Source organism: Buteo buteo, chromosome 2, assembly GCF_964188355.1.
Source record: "Buteo buteo chromosome 2, bButBut1.hap1.1, whole genome shotgun sequence".
Taxonomy (NCBI): Eukaryota; Metazoa; Chordata; class Aves; order Accipitriformes; family Accipitridae; genus Buteo; species Buteo buteo.
In genome coordinates, this window is record NC_134172.1 from 35,212,490 (window position 1) to 35,231,300 (window position 18,811).

Genomic DNA, 18,811 nt, shown 5'->3' on the forward strand with positions numbered 1-18,811 from the left:
ACCCCAACAAACAAGAGTCTCATGAGGAGAGGGGGGGAAGAGAACAGGACAAGATGACTTTGAATTACTTTCAAAATAATATAGGTCATTTTAGAGGTGGTCTTTAAATTATAGCCAGTATCACTTCCTGCTCATATTTGTAGCTGTTCTCTTTTTCACTTCAGGGAAAGATTCTATGGCTGAGAACTATTTATTCCTACAAGATTAACAGTGTTAAAAAATAGTTTTAAAAAAAGATTACTGCTCTTTAGCATTAATGGTAATGAAACAGTTGTTTCTTTGTTTCTTCAAATGTATGCACCTAGAGAAATCTAAAAAAAAAGGGGGAATATATTTCCATTAGAACCTACTAGAAAAGAAAATAAATTTAAAAAAAAAAACAGAGAAAAAATAAGAAAAAAATTATCCCTAATTATATAGTATGTTTTTTAATCATGAGTTTTAGTAGACCAGTAGGTCTTTTAAGTCTAGTAGTAAAATGATCCAGCAAGTTTTTAACTCAAATAATTCCAGGAATTCTCAGGGAATTGCCAAATTTGTCTGACCAAAGTCAGCTTTCCTGCATTGCACAATATAGGAAGACTGAAAATCCTGTGAATAAACGGGCATAAAAGGGAGGACCCTCATTTTCTTTAATTGCTCAGGTGGTGTAAGCCTATTGAAACCAGCTCATCCATTGGAGTTGGATGCCATTCATCCAACTTACCAGAACTGCTGCTGTGAAGTTTGAACAATTCTACAATATTTTAAGGCAGACCCAGCATCTGAATCATCTGGAGGTAATGAGGCTTTCATTCTCTATGCCAGCTATTCAAGTCTTATTATCCGATACTCAAAAAGTTTTCACAGATGGTCCATTCCAACCTGTTCTTTTTCTGCTTCCCCTGGGTTTGTATTTTTTTAGGCATTTCCCATCTGCCTGCTTTAAGATCTTTAAATAGGTGGAATATTCTGGTGAAAGGAATGAATACTTTTATTCTGCCTCCAAATTCTTTCCCAATGATGCCACATGCACATTAGAGCTGGCACGCCCATACTTTGAAAAGAAGCATAAAGTTAAGAAGCAAAATATGGACCTGTTTCATATAACAGTGAGTCACTGCTGCATTTCAATCATAGACTACAGACAATAAAAGAGAAATGAAGTGTCAATGATTTAATTGGCAGTAACAGACAAAGGCTGTATAGAGACAGCATTATCTCTTTTAAACTACAAAAACATGTTCATTTACGGGATAGGTGCCCTGTCATCAGCCAGTGAAGACAGCTTTAAAAATCTACATGGTGTAAGTAAACAGGACATACAATTATGGAAATGGTTTCTGAATATCACTTAGAACAATATACTTGAGTGATACAAAAATAACTGTGAAATAGCTACTGAGTAAAGAAAGATGGTATCATTGCTTTTGAATAAAAGTGTCAAAAGAAATACATTCCTATTCCACAAAGTAAAAAAAAAAAAAAATTAGCAGTATCTGTGACAATTTTTCTTAATCATTTAAGCCAACCTTTCCTGTCAGTTAGAGAAAAAAAGGAACATAGAAAAGGGTGGTATCTTTGTCTGGAACCCAGACTGGGTTTCTGTAAGAAACAAATCCCATGTAGCATGTGTGGCTTTCATTATTGCAATGTATGCACTGAACTAGTCAACCATCTTCAGATTTCAGATTGCAAGCCACTTGATTTCAGCGGGAACTAGAAGGAAAATCAGCTACTGCCTAAATCAGATATCCAAAATTGTGTTGCTCAGTTACGAGGTACTTTAAGTCCCAGGCCATTTTTGAAAATTTGGGTTCAGAGTATAGCAGACTGTATTCTCTTGCAGAGTCCACTCATATTTGTAACTTAGTACTTCTGCTTGAAAAATCTATGAACACCTGCAGAAAGAAAGAGGAGCATGTTCATCAGAATTAAAGGTACTGAAGACAAATTACTACTCAGGTTCTTGCCGTTTTAGTGTTTTCTGTCCTAAAATTCAAGCTGATAAATATATCCTGCAGTGTAACATCTGTGTACCATCCCACAGTGAAAATCATGGGCATTCATCAACTCTGTGGAACATAAATTAAAAAAAAAACAAACAAGAAAGCGAAGTACTGAAAGATGGGGTTTTATGTCACATGAAGAAATAGGAGAATTAACAAGCAAGTCAGGAATAAAACACTGAAATGTGAGAAGAAAAAACATCACCAGACTCATTTCAATAAATTAAAGTGATCAGCAAGCCTCACATGCAGTTTTTTAAAAGCTGGTGGATAGGTACTTCAATAAGATGTTTTTAAAAGGCTAAAAGCCTTTTCCTGACAAAGGAATATTTGGACACTCACCATCTAATAGCAAACAGTCATGGATAAATAAGTTCTTCTCTTCAAATCCAAGGACTGTCTCTAAATGTGTGGAGACATGGTAGGAAGACCCTGGGAATACTGTATGTGTTTTTGATCACATAACAACTAAATGACTTTTAACTGTGGTTGTGCTGGAATCTATGTCATACTAGAGGTTATATGAGGATACACGGGATAAAAGTTAAACAGCTAGTGAACTGAACAAAATGAACCATATTATTATTTTCAGTCTTTGGTACTGTGTATATTTTGTAGAGCCTCATCTCATTCTACATAAACACTACACTGTCCTCATGAAGGACACAGTGGCATGTCACGTTAGAACAGGTTCTTTTCACAAACGACTTTTCTATATGTCTGTGTTAAAGACAGACAGGCCAGAGAAATATGCTTTGCACTTGGAAGAAGATACAGAAATATCTAAGGGGTTTTAAAACCTGTAGAAGGCAATTCCACTGTTCTTTTGCTTACAAAAGTTTTACTTTAAAAAAAAGTAAGAAGAGTTGTACAGAACTGGAATAAGGGCATAATATACCATACCATTCATGTAAGAGACAGATTGACATTCCCACTCACCAAAAGAGTAAGCCAGAAGTTAGGGCACTTGCCCAGAATTTGAAGCTTGTTAATCCAGGGAGTGCCTTAACTAATACATTAGCTTTTCCATCTTGGCTAAGAGAACTTTTGCCCAGGACAACATATCAAAGCCTACATATTGCCAGAAAATATTCTGGTTTCAAAGGAGGAAAAAAATTATAGTTAAGAACTTTTTGCTGGCTCCACAGCTAATGAATTAAGAGCATATTGTCGACTGCTAGGATAGGACCTAGCTAACTCAGGATAATATTAACAGACAGAAATAGCGCTTTCTGTGAAGCATCCATAAAGAATTGAAAACAACTCGGACACTACAGGATGAATTAGCCAAATGTAAATTTGCATCAACTAGCCAAAAAGATGAACCCTTCAGACTCCATCTCTTTAATGCTCCTTCATCTCTTCTTGGTTGGCTTTAGCACGCTCTTCTTCCATGAAATGTTCTTATGCAATATCCAAAATCATCTCGTTGGCAGCATGGTCTTAAGTGATGTGTATTACTTAAAACATTTACATCTCACGCTAAACATAGATACACTCATTCACATAAAATAAAATCCTTTACATGCACCCTTATATACACACACATAGGTTTTACATGACAAATACATAAAAAGACATAACAAAATGCATTAACAAAATAGTTACCTAAATACAAATTATGCCCCTGCCAACATTCCCTAAAATCTACCCATTGCATTGATTAGGCTATGGATCATGCCTTTCTCCATAATAGTTATTCCTAAGCAGTTCTTCCTGAAAAGGCTTACCTAGAAATGTAGACGTAATTTCTGCTTTTTCTATTTCGTCACCTCCTCTGTGGCTCTGGCCCTCTGTTGTATTTCTGTTTAGAGAGTAGAAACTCTTTTGCTTTAGTGTTTCTCCCCATTTAATGCTGTTGTATAGCAGGCTATGGGTGTTGTCTAATTTGAAAGCCTTGGCCACTTAAAACGTGGCTGTCAGCAGCAGTTGCTAAGAAACTACAACTTAACTGCTTTCAAATACAGTTTTACTAAAGTGCAATTACCCACACCTGCTATTATTATTTATATGAGCTAATGTGTAATTCCTTCTTCACCATACTGGACACGTCCTCTCTTACCTCCCATTGCAATAAGCCCCTTTCCAGCAACTTGTGACATCATTTCTCATCTCATCCAAACAAACATTTTAAACCACCCCCATATCCTGAATATTCCCCAGGCAGGGGAATGTGTCACAAAACATCTTAGTGTAGTTCAGCATGAGCTGAGCATAAATGCCCAGCTGGTCACTGTCACTTAGAAAACCATTATTATGAGGCAGAGACTCAAAAGAAATTTTACCCCAAGAGAGATTGCACGGCTGAATAGGAAGCGGATGGGCATTTTTTAATTGAAGAAGATGTTTACGCAGTAATAAATTATTTAACTAAAAAGTAAGTGGATCATTTAGTAACTCTGCTTCTAGTAAGTCAGCCTGCAATGTTTTGTTATATGAACAAACAAAATGCCAGTAATACGGAATATACACGCAAGAGGACTGGGTGTCTTTTGGGTGGAAAACTTTTGTCTTTACCTTTTTTTATCATGTAAACATCTATTGATGCCTCTTGAATAACAAGGCCATCTTTTATAGTATCTTGGCAGTATTCCACATCAGCTCAAACCATTCTGTTTGCTAAGTAATTTCAACCATGTGAATTATATGCCTTATTCTGCTTCCTGAAGGTGAATGCAGACATCTTGTAGTCAGTTAAGCAGGGACTGGCCAGATAATAGGAGTGAACAATTAAAATGTAAAGAATAAGTAATGCTTGCTGCCTGCCCTTTTTACTCAACGGGAGGTGAACTAGTACGCAGCAACACAGGGGAGTGAGGGGATAACAGCCTCAATAAGAAAAGCATGGCACCTCTCCACAAGTGGGAAAAGCCAGGCTCGCTTACCTTTTTCCTTCCACTCTGCTTCCATTCAGAGCTAACTAGACACAAACCAGCAAACAGGCTCTGCAGGGAGGCAGATGTATTAGCCCCAGTCCAGGTGTGCATTAAAACAGCTGTAAGTCTTCTGGAGAGACCCTTGCTTGTACTTGAAGATTCAGAAATACTGGAAATGGGGCTTACATATGTCCCCAGTCATTCACATGGGTTCACACAAAATAGAGAATGTGGAGGAAAAAAAAAGAGAAGGGAAAGGAGAGAAAAAGCAAATCTTCTTACCTAATATTTACCCGCATACTCAGACAGACCTTACACATTCACCAACTGTTTAAAAGGAAGTTATTTATTCTAATGCAAATCTTGATGTAAACCAATCTTGTTAGTCATTGAATCACTAGTCATTTAAGTTAAACTACTTGATTTTCAACATCTGGTTTGTAAGCAGGATACAATTACTTGTCTGACTGCTGAATTTGGATATTTGTCCTGCACATATGTAGGTTTCTGGCACCGCAATGTTGAATACTTCAGCCTGTCTGTGGGATGGTGAAACGATGTATGCTGCATTAGACTGCAGAGAGGTAAACAACGTGATTTGTAGCTGCATGTGATTGTTAATTACGCAAAGAAAAACTTTGGGAACAGTACAATAAACAGATGAGGTTATTTGTAAATCTCTCATTTTCTGGTTTTAACTCCCAAAATACTTAATACAAATGTGGCCATGTTTTCTTGCATGAAAATGATAGTAAGTTAAAAAAAAGTAAGTTCTGTATCAAAAGATATCATTGTGCAGCTATTTGTAAAAACAAAGCTGCATTTTCTTTCCTAAGAGAAAGTCTCTGGAGTCTTGAGTTTCTTTCAAATAGTTTTATCTTCATTAGCAAACATTCTGACATCTCTAGATGACAATAACATATTGGAAGAATACATTTCAGCAGAATTTCTACACATCTACTGCATAACTGCAGCAAACTAACCTCAGGATTTTGACAAGTCCATTTTTGAAAACAAAAACCCAACCTTTTTTTTCACAAAGCTGCATTTTAGACTGGCATGGGGATAATAACCCTGAATTATAATTCCTGAAGATATCATTTGAACAACCACCTTCAGAGATGCCATCTCCGACAGCATGCCCCAACTTGCGCAGGAGGCTTGCAGAGGCGTGACTCTGCCAAAGTGACAAGAGACCTGATGGGCCATGGGGCAGAGGAGGTGCATGCCAGGGAACCACCAAGTATTTCCAACCTCCTCCCAGGTCCAGACGCACGTTATGATTCACCTTCTGAATACAACACAAAAGCACTATGTTGAATGCCATTTTTATAATAAATTTATCAATAGGAGCAAATGCTAGGCGTTAGGGTGTGCTTTTAGGAGTACTTTGAAGGAGACAGATGGTGGCCGAAGGGCAACAGACCACAGAGAGGGCTCCCAGGTGCCTTCCTGTATATCCAGACATATCCAGCTTTTTAAAAATTGTTTCACCTGTATAAGATTTCTTCTGTTTTACTTTTGGATGGACTAGAAATTCATTCTTCATCATATCCTCTTTGCTGCTTGAAGCAGAGACCAAAAACCATACAACTAATAAATCTAGGGATTCAAACTGTAGCCCTTGGCTGCCACCTAAAGGTTTCATATACTCCTTTAAAGGGATACCATCAGACTCCATTCCTGTGTTTGGAATGGAAAAATGCTTGCCTACTATTGTTACAGGCAGCCTCTACCGCTGCTATTGCTAGAAGAGATTAAAGTGAAAAAAAAATTGCTCTGGAAGAAAGAAAAAAAAAAGCCAGGAAAAAAAGTTTATCCAACAGCTCTCCAGAAAGAATGATTTCTTGTCTCTGCATATACTTTGGATTTGAAAGCCAATCTACAAATTAGGAAAAAATAGTATACATTACTTGGTTTTGGTAAAAGAATAAAGCTGGAACAAAGAAAAAATATAAAAGAAAGCATAAACCACTAAGCAATGGATGGCTCAAGAGCAAAAAGGGATGGTGTACCCAGCCACCATTTGGGTAACGCAACAGGGGCAGTAGATGCAACAGTGTAGGTCTTATGCTCTCCACAGAGGAGAGATTGCTCTCACTAGGCACTTTTTAGAAATTCAATCTACTTGAAAATAGCAGGAGCTCAGATGGAAAAGAAAACCCTGGCCAATGACCCCTTTTTGTACCAACAGCCAGAATTCTGCCTCAACTCTCTATCTACAACTATCTACAATTTTCATCAATTAACTCAAAATCATTGTTTCTTATTCATGGTGTCTGTCCTAGGTGGGCAATACTCACTTCTTTCACAGATATCTTTAATCTATTATAAAATTTTCCATTTCAATGAGCTATCAATTTTGCATACTGAAATCATATGTTGGGAAAACTTTTTCTAATGTATCTATATATCTAGAATTCATAACATTATACAGTGAATGTTATGTTTTGCTCCTTATATAAGTGGATCTCATCACAACTTTTTGGTAGGCTGTAGAATATAGAGTGAGGATCTGAATGAGGAGAATGAAGGCTCTGAAGTGCTGTGGCCACATAGTATAAATGTAAAACTACCAGAGAATCAGCCTACTGTTTGAAATGAAGTTGTACTCGACTTTTTAGTGTTAAAGTAATACTAATGCACATTCTTTTTATAATTTCTGTGCTACGTTCATCATATACACTTTACATCCTGGAGGACAAACAGCAAACAAAAGAACAAATTAAGTAGGTGATATTTCAAGAGGAAAAAAAAAACAACTATCATAGGCTCAAAGAATTTCTGGACAAGAAAGAATTGTATTTCTGCTGGTTTTAGTTTTGAAGTTTAATCCTGATTTACACATCCAACTCCATTTTGACTCCCCACAGGATCTGACCTCTTTTATTTTCAGTTTACCCTCTCCTACAGGAATGACACTTCTCATGATCTTATAGGGAAGTGGACTGACCAACTGACAATGATGTACTAAAAAATAAACCAAGAGTCTATAGAGAACTAGTGGTTTCCATCCACATATGGGAAGAAGCTTAGTGACAGCATAATTTTGGCCCCCATTGTAAAATTGAAAACCCACAAGTAATCAGTAAATTCATAACAGTGCATTTTCGAGCTGTGATCATAGTGTATTTGGAGTATTCCCTGGGAGACAGTTAATGGCTAAGAGCAAAAGATCTAGTCATTCTCTTCTGCCCTTTTGAGTGGTCCATGTGTCTGTCTATGTCTTCTGTGGCACAAACAGTTTTATTTGAGTTTATTACCTTGATCACATCTCCTGAGATCATAACCGTCCACGGCAGTTATTATTATGATGGTTTGCAGATAGTTAAGGTGCACGTCACTGGTATTTGTACTGCTTATGGTGCTGGCTGTTCTCTCCTTCACTTCAGTTTTGCACATGTATTTTTCTGTTGAGTGTGGTGAAAGTTTAGTTTAATTTGATGTAATGCAATCCTTACTTGTTTCAGAGTCAGCCAGGACACATCTCCTGCAAATTAACATTTTGTGTTCCATTTTCTTCCAAGTCCAAGTCATACAGTTTTGTTAATTACCTGTAGAAGCGTGAACACTTAGAAGACTGATAGAATTTAAATCGAGAAAGAATTATAATGATCAACTTTTCTGACCTCCTGTGTTATAAAGGCTATACAACTTCACCTAGCAATTTCTCAATTAACCTTAACACTTCTGTTTGATCTATAGTCTGTCTCTTACACAACCATTGGGTCTTGAATTAAAGACCACCCATGATGGAAAGTGATGCCAAAGAAGAAGTCTAATCAGAAACATTTTTCTTCAAACACAGTTAGGCTTACTAAATTATTTTGCAACCTCTATTTCCCCTCACCTTCCAGTGTTCATTAGTGTGTCATGTCACACGAGGATTATTTCCTGGTATAGTATCATATTAACTAAATTCTAAAGGAACAAATTACTAGTTTGGCTGTAACTTAATTATGTAAAATATTTTCCATTTGAGATAAAATGATAATATCTGGCAAATCCTAGGGTAGCTGTGCACACTTATCAAGTATATGCTAACAGTATGACCTTAATTTTGGTCTTCAGTTTATACTGACTCTTTAAATATTGTTGAACAATTCAGTTACTCCTAGACTGCCTCAACTCAGGCTAGAAGTGTCTGTTGCAAACAAAGTGGTGTCTGTTCCTTAGCAATATATGAACCCCATTTTCCCTCTCATGCCTTATCCTGGCTTCAGTAACAGCCAGTACCAGATGCTTCAGCAAAGGTAGAAATCATTTCTAAAGGACCACATCACTATATGGCTGCAGGGGAAATTTCTCTGCAGCTCCAGACAGTGGTTGGTTCATGTTCTGAAGAATGAAAGCTTACCTTCGTTATGCACTTTTATCCTGGCTAGTGTAAAGGCACACAGCATTCATATAAATATCTCATCTATTTTTAAATCCTACAGAGTTCTTACCTGGAGCCAGCGAATTCCAAAAGTTAATTATACATTACTGTAAAAAGAATCTTAGTTTTATTACAGCATAAAGGAAAAACAGTAAACCCAATAACTACAGCTCTACTGGATCCTGGAATTAGACATGAGAAGATTTACTGATATGAATAAAAAAAATTTCAGAAGTGGGGATACCTTTCAGAAGTAGGGATGAACTTCTGTGACGTGCTGCCCAAACATACATGCTCCTATGCCAAAATGATAATAATATAAGGATAAGCAGGATGTGAGAGGTGAGGAGACATATACAGACACGTATTTGAAACAATTACAAAAATCAGTAAGCAATGGGGTTTTTTATTATTTCTAAATGTCCCCATCTGCCTCCATTCTTTCTTGATTTCACCATTAAACATTTCTTGATTTATTTTAGTTGTCACATTAGCAATGAGTCTTGAGCAGCAATCTGGTGAAAGAGGGGAGGGGATATGCAGATAAAATACCCCACAGAGAGAATCCTGGCTGTAATGTGCACACCACGTTTCAAGACTGAGGACAAGAGCAGATGAAATCCTATCAGAGAGGCTCAAAACCTTTGATAATTCTGGAAGAAACACATCCTCCCTGTCCCTGTTTCCCTCCTACTCCCCGCCTCTGTCACATGCATGCAGAGTTTGCCTGTGGGATTTTTCCACTCATCGGCCACTGCTCAATGCACCAGATTGAACAGCTTAGCTATGGACAGGAGAAATGATTTGTACTCATCAATCACCCAGTCACAAACTTCTGCATTGCAACTGTAGGATACTTTTGAGCCTGATCTATAGAGGTTATACTGTGCTAAAAACGAACTTTAATTTCTGTTAAACAATACTAGTCCTGTCTCTAAACCACAACTTAACTTTCCCTTTCAACCTCTAACACTTAATTTCGTCACTAGTTTCTCAGGAGGAACTTTAATCTTTCAGAAGTCCCAAGAAATATTTCCTACTATTTCTCCACTATATTCTACCTTTTTCTTTCTACCAGTTCCTTGTAAAACATTACATAGGAAACCTCTGGGAAATACAAGTGAGCTAATGGTGACAGGGGCTTACCTGGGAATTTTCTCTGAAAACTTCCCAAAATGTTGTCAGGCCTGCTGTATTACTATGGAATATTTCATCTCCTCCTTTGGTAACCCAGTATCTTAAATCCTGGGGAGACAGAAGGGGTGAAATCATCATGGAAAGAGGATGAGGGAAAAACTGCAGCGCTGCATGAGATAGCTGCAGCGGCAGCAATCATGACCTTGGGACTCCATTAGGGAAGTGAGAGAAGCAGAGAGGGGGTAAGTAGATGGGGAAAGCAAGAGGCCTATAACGTATCTGAGGATCCATCCGGAGTGGCTGGAAAAAAAAAAAAGACATGAGAAGAAAGAGCAAAACAATAATTTTAATACAGGTGAAGAGGAAGCAGCATGGGAGTAATAGTCTTCAGTGCAAACAAGAAGAAAAACTAAAGTTTGAGGAAGAAGAAAATTAAAAAACCCGAGGTGTAACACAGTCACTTGATTGACACCTAAGCTGGCTCTCAGCAGTAAATGGAGATTACATAGCTTTTACAACTACCAGAGAGAAAGGTAGGAGACAGGCAACAAGAACAGAAGGAAATGGGTGGAGGTAAAAGAAAGAAAAACAGTGTACTGTGGATAGTTTCAGCTTGCAACAATACAAAAAAGTCTGATAAAAGTGTGTGACTGTTGCTGAACTTCACAGTGGTGGTTGCTCCTCTGTAGAAATGAAAATGCTATTTTTTAATGTCACAAACGGTCCTTTGAAATGTGTATTTTCAGAGGAGTTCAGCAGCCTTAGTGCCTGTGGATTTACACCTGCATCTATCAAGAGGAAACCTGGCCTTCACCCATCCTCCGTGGAGCTGGAAAACCAGTTCGCATCAAAAGTGTAATGACTGTTTTGGGGTGGGCTGCAGTCCTTTGTGAACATGAAGCTAACTAACTCTGTTAGTCATTGAAGGAAAACAGGAAAATGACACAAAGATTAGTAACATGAGGGTCTTCGGTCCTTCAGGTAAAAGTCCCACTGAAGTAAGGTTAATGAAATAACTTATCTGGCTTACTGCTTTTCTATCCTATTCCTTCCAGAAATCAAGCTGCAGTGCCTGTAAATCTGTGAGGTAATAGCTGGAAAATATTAATGACAGCATTTAGAAGAACCCCAGGTAAATTTTATACTTTAAAGACAGGCCACAGGGGAGCTCTTCTGTCTGAAGTCAGAAAGGCTCTCAAAGCACACCACAAGTTTATTTGTCAAAAGGAAGAAAACACTTCTATCTGAAATACCAGTTCCATCACATAAAAAGCATAGAGGAAGTACTGAAAAATCTTAGTGTATCAGTGTTCTTTAAAACTCTGCATGTGACAACAATTAAAATGTTCTTCTTTCAGAATACATCTGTTCAACTGAATATACTGCTGGGTTTTTTTCAGTAAATACTTCCAGAAAGAGATTATTAGAGCATTTTGATAAACAACCCTAAGCTTTGACCACTTGTTACATGTTTTTATGCTTTTGAGCATCTTAGTTGGATTATATAGATAATTTCTTATGCTTGCTTGTCTGTAGAAAAATCATCCTACTCTTTCTTAAAAAGAGGACAAGGACACCTTCATGGAGGCCCCCCTCAATGCTAATTTACAGATCAGCTGTCTGTACTACAGATGTCCTAGGAAATTAGTGTCTGTACAGAGCTTAAAGCATTGATGTTGACCTCGTAAACCCTAAACAGACTGATACCTTCTCACCTGAGAAGCCACTGCTGTCTCTGCCTCAACTGCATGCTGACCATTTCAGTTGAGAATCCATTTGCATTGCAATTTTTTTCTTGCAATGGTGTGAAATACCTCAGGTTTATTGTCTCATAACACACACTTCTTCAGTGGGCTTCTGGCAAGCGCTGAAGCACGTAAGACCAAGATCTGAGATTTCTAGAGGACTACATACTCTCTTTTTAATATACAAATTTTAGAATTCAATTGGTTATATAAGAAAGGAAGAGAAGTGTACTGCTGGGGTTTTGCAAGTAATTCTCTACAGAAAAGCAGAAAGGGGAGAATATTGCTGGCACTTAGACCAGAAAAAAAATCCTCTTATAGTTAAACCCATACAAATAAGTGATGAGTAAGAACAACAGTTAAGACACAGTATATACAAGTCACCAGGCTGAACGTATGGAAAATAGAAGGTGATATTCCACCTGTCTCTGCATAACATTGACCAAACTGTTAACATCAGGAAGGTAAATGTGGAAAGATAATGCTTCAGATGTTGCCAGACTGTTTCATGCAGGCCTACTGAAGCCACTGAAGTTGCAAACCCAAGCAAGATTTGTAAGCCCACATGAAAGGCCCATGTGAAATCAATGGAAGCCTTCACAAAAAACTCTAACTAGAGTGTTAGTTATTTTGGGTTATTGTTTTTCCCTAAAATGAACCATTTTCTCTTTGTGTCATGTGCATCAGAAGTTGAGCAGCATGGACTGGTAACTAGGGTAGGCATTAATGAAAAAAATCATGAAAAATACTATTTTGGGGAGTAAATATTCTATTTTGAAAGTTGACATTACCAGTTTGCACAGTGAGAACTGAGCCTAGAAATTAGAAAAAATGTGCATAGTTTTAATACCTTATATGGAAATGCATCACAACTTTGTCAAAATTACAAAATTACATTTTGGTAAAAATTTTGTGTATTGTATCAGGCAGTTGGAATTTTATATAGAATTTTACTGGATAGAAAAAAACAGCCTAAGTGGATTGTTCATAGTCTGCACTGCTTGGGGAGAGGCCTATGACTCCTTGGCAATCTGTTTCTTAGGAACAGCCACTGAATTTGAATTGTTCCATCATTTTACATTGATGGGTTATGAAAGATTCGCAAAATACACTGACTTTTATATACAATAGATGCAGTTTAGATTCAAATGTTGTGTAAAAATAAGAACACAAGCAATTGCAAATGCAACTGTATCTGACAGAGAAGCCTGTGATCTTTTTATTTAGTTATATAGCAAAGAAATACAATTTGCATGCCAGTGAGATCAAGTGAAGCCACCAAATCCAAAACAATTACTGTCCTCCAGCAAGATTTTAAATTAATAAAATAGGGAAGTTGGAGGAAAGTGCAATTAACTTAACTATACCAAAATGCTTTCTATGGGGATTTTAATGTCTAAGATGCCATGATAATGTACGAAATCATATGACAGGCTAATGAACACATAATGCATTTTTCTTTTTAAAAAAGTTTTGATATTAGAAGTTGTAAAACACCATCACTCTTCCCTTTGCAATCTTGGGTTTGGACTCTCCCCCATGAAATGGCACATCAAAGATGGTTGGAAATATTCAACCAAAAAAGGAACATAGGTTTTGTAAGAAATGCTTTGGGTTTTTTTGACCAGCTCTAGTGAAAATTCATTGCAGATGCAACATTTTCAAAACTGTTTCCTGAAGAGAGAGACTGTTCACCAGCACTATAATAGACAATTTTTTTTTTTTTCAATAAAACAAATGTAAATGCTGGAAAGAAAGCAGAGTAATAACACTGCATAGAAATTGGGTATACGTGTAATATAAGAACAGAGAATTACACACTTTCCAACATAAAAATTCATAGAATAACTTAGGTTGGAAAAAGCCCCTAGAGGCCCAGACAGCCCTCTGCTCAAAACGGGTCCAATTAGATCAGGCTGTTTGGGGACTTGTTCAGCTGAGTTTCAAATATCTCCAAGGACAGAGATCCCACAACCACATTACTTCAAGCATTCATGGCCCTGTAGACAGGACAATGGATTGACACTTAAATTCAGTTCCAGTGGTCATAAAAAAGTAGTCTTGTTAAAAGTCTCTCATGTGACCTTAGATGATTCAGTTTCTCCATTTGTAAAACTAGAATTATTATTCAAATCTCCTGCGTAATGTTCTTTGAGAGGAGGCTTATATTATTGCATTATAAACACTATCTAAAGAACAATATATTCAAAGATGCTGTCACTGCAAAGTAAACATTTTTAAGTCTTTGGCTTCCACCATGGCAGGAATGAAACTAAAGAAATAGGGAGAAGCTCGTTTTTACATAAACCAGCAGAATACTTTGAACAGTTACAGCGGCCTCAACTGATAGAGTCCTCCACTATCGGCACCTTCAGGCCTTGGCTTCTTTGTTACTGCTAATACTGGTGACTTTTACTATTCAGGGTGCATAGTTCTTACCCAATACTGGCATCCTTTTCCTCAGTGTTTAAATTAATGAATAGTGTTCATTTCAGTTACCTTATTCTCAGATTGTATATTCAAAATTAACCATTTTTTTTCTTCCATGTTAGACTGTAGGTATTGTCTTTCTGCCTAGAATGCCAAATCCTTGGATGTCCTTCTCATAAGGAGTGGTGCATATAAGGACTCCACTTCCTATTTGTATGGTGAACAGCCTATGCTTAGAAATTCACAAGATAATTTATGCTGTTGAGGACAAAGCCATTCTCTTTATAATGCTTATGATAATTTAAGTTCTGATCTGATAAAGAGATTCACAGAGAATATATCCATATGGAGTATTAGCTGTACTCTTCCTCCCATCAGCACTACTTAGACTGTGCAGGTCAAAATCCCAAAATAGAGATCAGTTTCAGCGACTATTTCTTTTGCCGGGATTTTGTTTAAAGACACTTGCTTGAATTTCTTTATGTCTCATCCCAGACCCTTTTTCCCAGATACATTTGAATCACCATGAATTTGCAACATCATGACCCAGGAGTTAGACATTATAGCATCAGACAGGAGTAAATTGAGTTCAGTTCACCTGTCACAAGTGCATTTCATTTCAAAGAACAGCACCCAGCGGAGCTCTCTTGGGATGTGTAACTCACCACTTACATAGTTTGAAATTGCGACCTCTGAAATCACAGAGCTTTTAAGTCAAGAATGCCACAATATTTGAAGTCATGTAGATGCTACCCTTTTCTGTTACCGCCACCTCATAGCCCCATTTGGGCCGTGGCCGCTTGAGGAATGACAGTCCAATGTCTGAAATGGTGGATTTTTCCAAGATGAAGCAGAAAGATGGTAGGTACAGCGTTTAAGAACTCCCAAGAGTGGGAGTACAGGACTGTTTCATTGCCGTCTCCTCCTCAGCAACCTTGAACAAACCCAGTGTGCGTTCGGTTTCTGACCTTTGACGTGCAGACGGTAAACCGTCCTTATCAGCTCCTTGAGGCTTAGCACAGGGGCTGACAGTGCCTCGGCAGCCTTTCATTGGCAACAACTGTGAAACAGCACCGTATTTAGACGGGTTGCGTTTGCACGGTTTATTAACGTCGTACCCTGCACAGGCAGACTTGGACGCTGCGTCGAGATACTCTTTTGGGATCCTGCGTGCACCGACATCTGTCCGGTGGTAACAGGAACGAAGTGATGACACGGCGGTGGCTGGCGCTGAGCTCGGCCCGGAGGCCGGCAGCCCTCCCTACCCCGGCGGTGGGGCCCGTGAGCCAGCCGGGCCGAGGGCCAGCCACCGCCGTGGGACAGGGCGAGGTGCTCAGGTGCGTTTCATCTGCCGGGAAAACGCCACCCGCCGCCTCCTCCGGGAGCCGAGCCCTCCGGGGGAGAACAGTAAAAGCAGCGAGAGGAGAGCGGGGAAGCGGAGCCGGGCTGGGCGGCACCTAGAACGCACCTAGGCCCGGCGGGGCTTTCCTGGCCTGCACTGCGAGGTACTTTCCGCCCGGCCCAGGGCACGGTTAACCTTTGCGTTACTCCCACTTGGCCCGAAGGGGTGGAAACTCCGAGCAGAAATTACTCGGGGAGGGCCACAGGAGCGATGAAAGGAGGGGAGGTACTTTGAGGTAACGTGAAGTAATCGGCGGGGGCTGAGGGGGTGCCGGGGGGTGGGGGGGACGCCGCGAGGGGGAACGGAGGCGTTTCCGAGGTCGGGGGCAGCGACGGGGGGGGGGGGGGGGAGGAGGAGGAGGAGGAGGCGGCGGCGGGGGTGAGGGTCGCTCGAGCGCCCGGTTGCGGCGGCCAGCTTCACGCGGAGGGCGGCCACGCGGGGCCGAAGCGGCGCCAGCGGCCTTCGCCCGCCTCTCCCGCGGCGGCCGTTGGCGGGGGGGGGAGCGGCGGGACGAACAATGGGCGCCGCGAGCCGCCGCCGAACAAAGAGGCGCGGGCGGGCGCAGTGACTTCACCGCTGGGCCCGGCCCCGCCCCCGCCCGCCCCCGCTCGCCCGCGGAACCTGCCCCGCTGCCGTCTCCTAGCAACCGGGGGGGGGGGGGAACGGGACTCGCGGGCCCGGCGCGCACCGACCGTGGCGGGGCCCGACGGCTCCGCGGGCGGCCTGGACGGCAGCGGCGGCGCAGCACCGCCGGCCGCGCTCCCGTGCCCCCTCCCGCTCCCGCGGCGCGGAGAAGCGGCCCCGGCGGCGGCTGCGGACGGCGCCCACCTGGCGGCGCGGCGGCCCGGCGGGGGTGCGCGGCGGGGGCGGGCGGGGGCCGGCAGCCGGGGAGGGGGGCGGGGACAGCCGCCGGGCGGTTGTTTGCCTGAGAGAGGTGCGGGGCTGCCGCCGCTCCCCGCGCGGTGCCAAGTGCCTCCCCGCGGCCGGGCAGGGCGGGCGGCGGGGCGCCCGTTTTGCGCCGGGCTGGAGGCAGATGGAGAGAGCCGCTCTCCGCGCTCGGCCGGGGCCCCGCCGCCGCCGCCGCCGCTGCCGCCGGGGGGCCGCCTCACGCGGGGCGCGGGGGCGCGGCGGGCGCTGCCCCTGAGATGCGGCGGCCCACGCCCGCCCCGCCGCCGCCGCCGCCGCCGCGCGCCCTACCTGTGCCGGGCCCGCCGCCGCCCCTCCCCCGGCCCCGCCGCCGCCCCCGCGGGGGCCGGGACTGAGCGCGCCGCGGCGCCGAGACGCGGCCCCGAGGAGAGGGCGCGGGAGCGGGAGCGGGAGCCGGAGCCGGAGCGGTGCCGCCCGCGGCGCATGATGTGGGTGCCGCTGCTGGCGTGCCTCACCGCGGGGATCGTCTCCGTGCCCAAGTGCCAGCGCGGCCCCGGACCCCTCCTGGGGGCGGTCCGGCTGCTGGCGGCCGTGCCGGGACTCTGCCAGCGCCGTAAGTTGCCGAGCCCCTCGGGCCGCTCGCCGCGCCCTTGGCCGGTTGGGGTTGGGGTTGCGCGGGGGTGTGGGTTTCGCGCAGGGGCGGGCGGAGGGCATGCCCACCAGGTTCGGCGGCTGCCCCCGGGGCGCAGCCCTCGCAGCCTCGGCCGCCCGGTGCCCCGGCCGGCCGGGCGGAGCTGCCGGGCGGCGGGGCGGAGGGTACCTGCGGGGGGAGCCGGGCTGGAGCGGCTGGCCCCCCGCCCAAGCTTCACGCCGCTGGAGTACCGCTAGCGCGAGCCCGTGATTGGGGTGCCCATCCCGGGGGCGTCCAGCCGTTACGGAGCCGTGGCAGCCGCCCGGGAGCGTGGGGAGCATCGCGCTCCAGGGTGCTGTGCGGGTCCTGAAGTACCCGGTCACCCTCTGCAAGCCTCCGAGAAGCGGCACGGACCCCCCCCCCCCGGGGGGTCGCAGGCTGCGGACGGACAGTTCTGGGGAATGAAAACACTCGCTTTTACATCGTTCATATGGCATTTGGTGGCAGGGTTTAAAATGGATATTGTTGCGGGAAGATTGTCTTCTCGTTACCTCGTGTGTGCTGGCAGTTTCCCGGGAGCTGCGGTACTGGTGGTGGCAAAGGCTCTGGTAAATGTGGGCAACCCCTCAAATTGTGGAAGGGCTTCACAAACGCACGGGCATCAGTTTTGATGCGCGCAGGCTGAGAGGAGTCTGTGCAAACGTACCTTAGATCGTACGGCGGTTGAGCAGACAGAGCTGTCGGGTTAGTCGAGTATTTCATAAAGGATCTTATTTAACTAGTAGTGGTCAGAAAAAGCAGATCAAGTCATCAATCACCTTTCCTTATTGTTTTTCTTCCCCTTGTGGAATAACTGCATATTCCAAGTTTAAGCCTGCAGTTAATTTAAAATGTTAACATGTAACCTCTAAAAATAAGATTTACAATGGGAACAATGTATTAGCCTTAAGTTCTTTATTGCATATGTGACAAATTCATGCCTAATTCAGTGGGATTTGCCCAGTGCTATTAAAAACAATGGAATAATTTGTTAACTTTCATAGGATAATTTATTTTGCTTTTTTGGCTTCATATTTTGAATTCAAAACCAAACTAAATGTCAATAGGAAAAATAAAATATAGTATTATTAAATTTCTTATGAAACATGACATATTGTATTTAGTATTCCAGATTCTTTTTTATGCAGTGTAATTGAGTTGAAAGGCTAATTGAAACTTTATGGAAAGGATGGTTCTGTGCCTGAGCGCAGTGCTGTGCTTGCTCATGAGTGTAGCTCCTGGGTACACACTGGTGCAAGTAATGCATGAGAACAGAATGCCATAGGGGAAGATTGTGCACAGGGCTTTTGCGCCAAAG

General features: G+C 42.5%; 1 protein-coding gene across 4 annotated transcripts in view; it reads left to right on the top strand.

Moving 5' to 3' along the window:
• Positions 1-16,901: 16,901 nt before the first annotated feature.
• Positions 16,902-18,811, top strand: part of ITGB8 (integrin subunit beta 8) — a 92,744-nt gene continuing 90,834 nt past the window's right edge. For 3 of the 4 annotated variants that reach the window (XM_075050458.1, XM_075050442.1, XM_075050467.1), the window contains exon 1: positions 16,902-17,436. In XM_075050458.1, coding sequence (XP_074906559.1) covers positions 17,307-17,436 — 130 coding nt within the window. In that variant the 5' untranslated portion in view covers positions 16,902-17,306. The remainder of the gene's footprint in view (positions 17,437-18,811) is intronic. The other variant, XM_075050450.1, reaches the window with a different exon arrangement.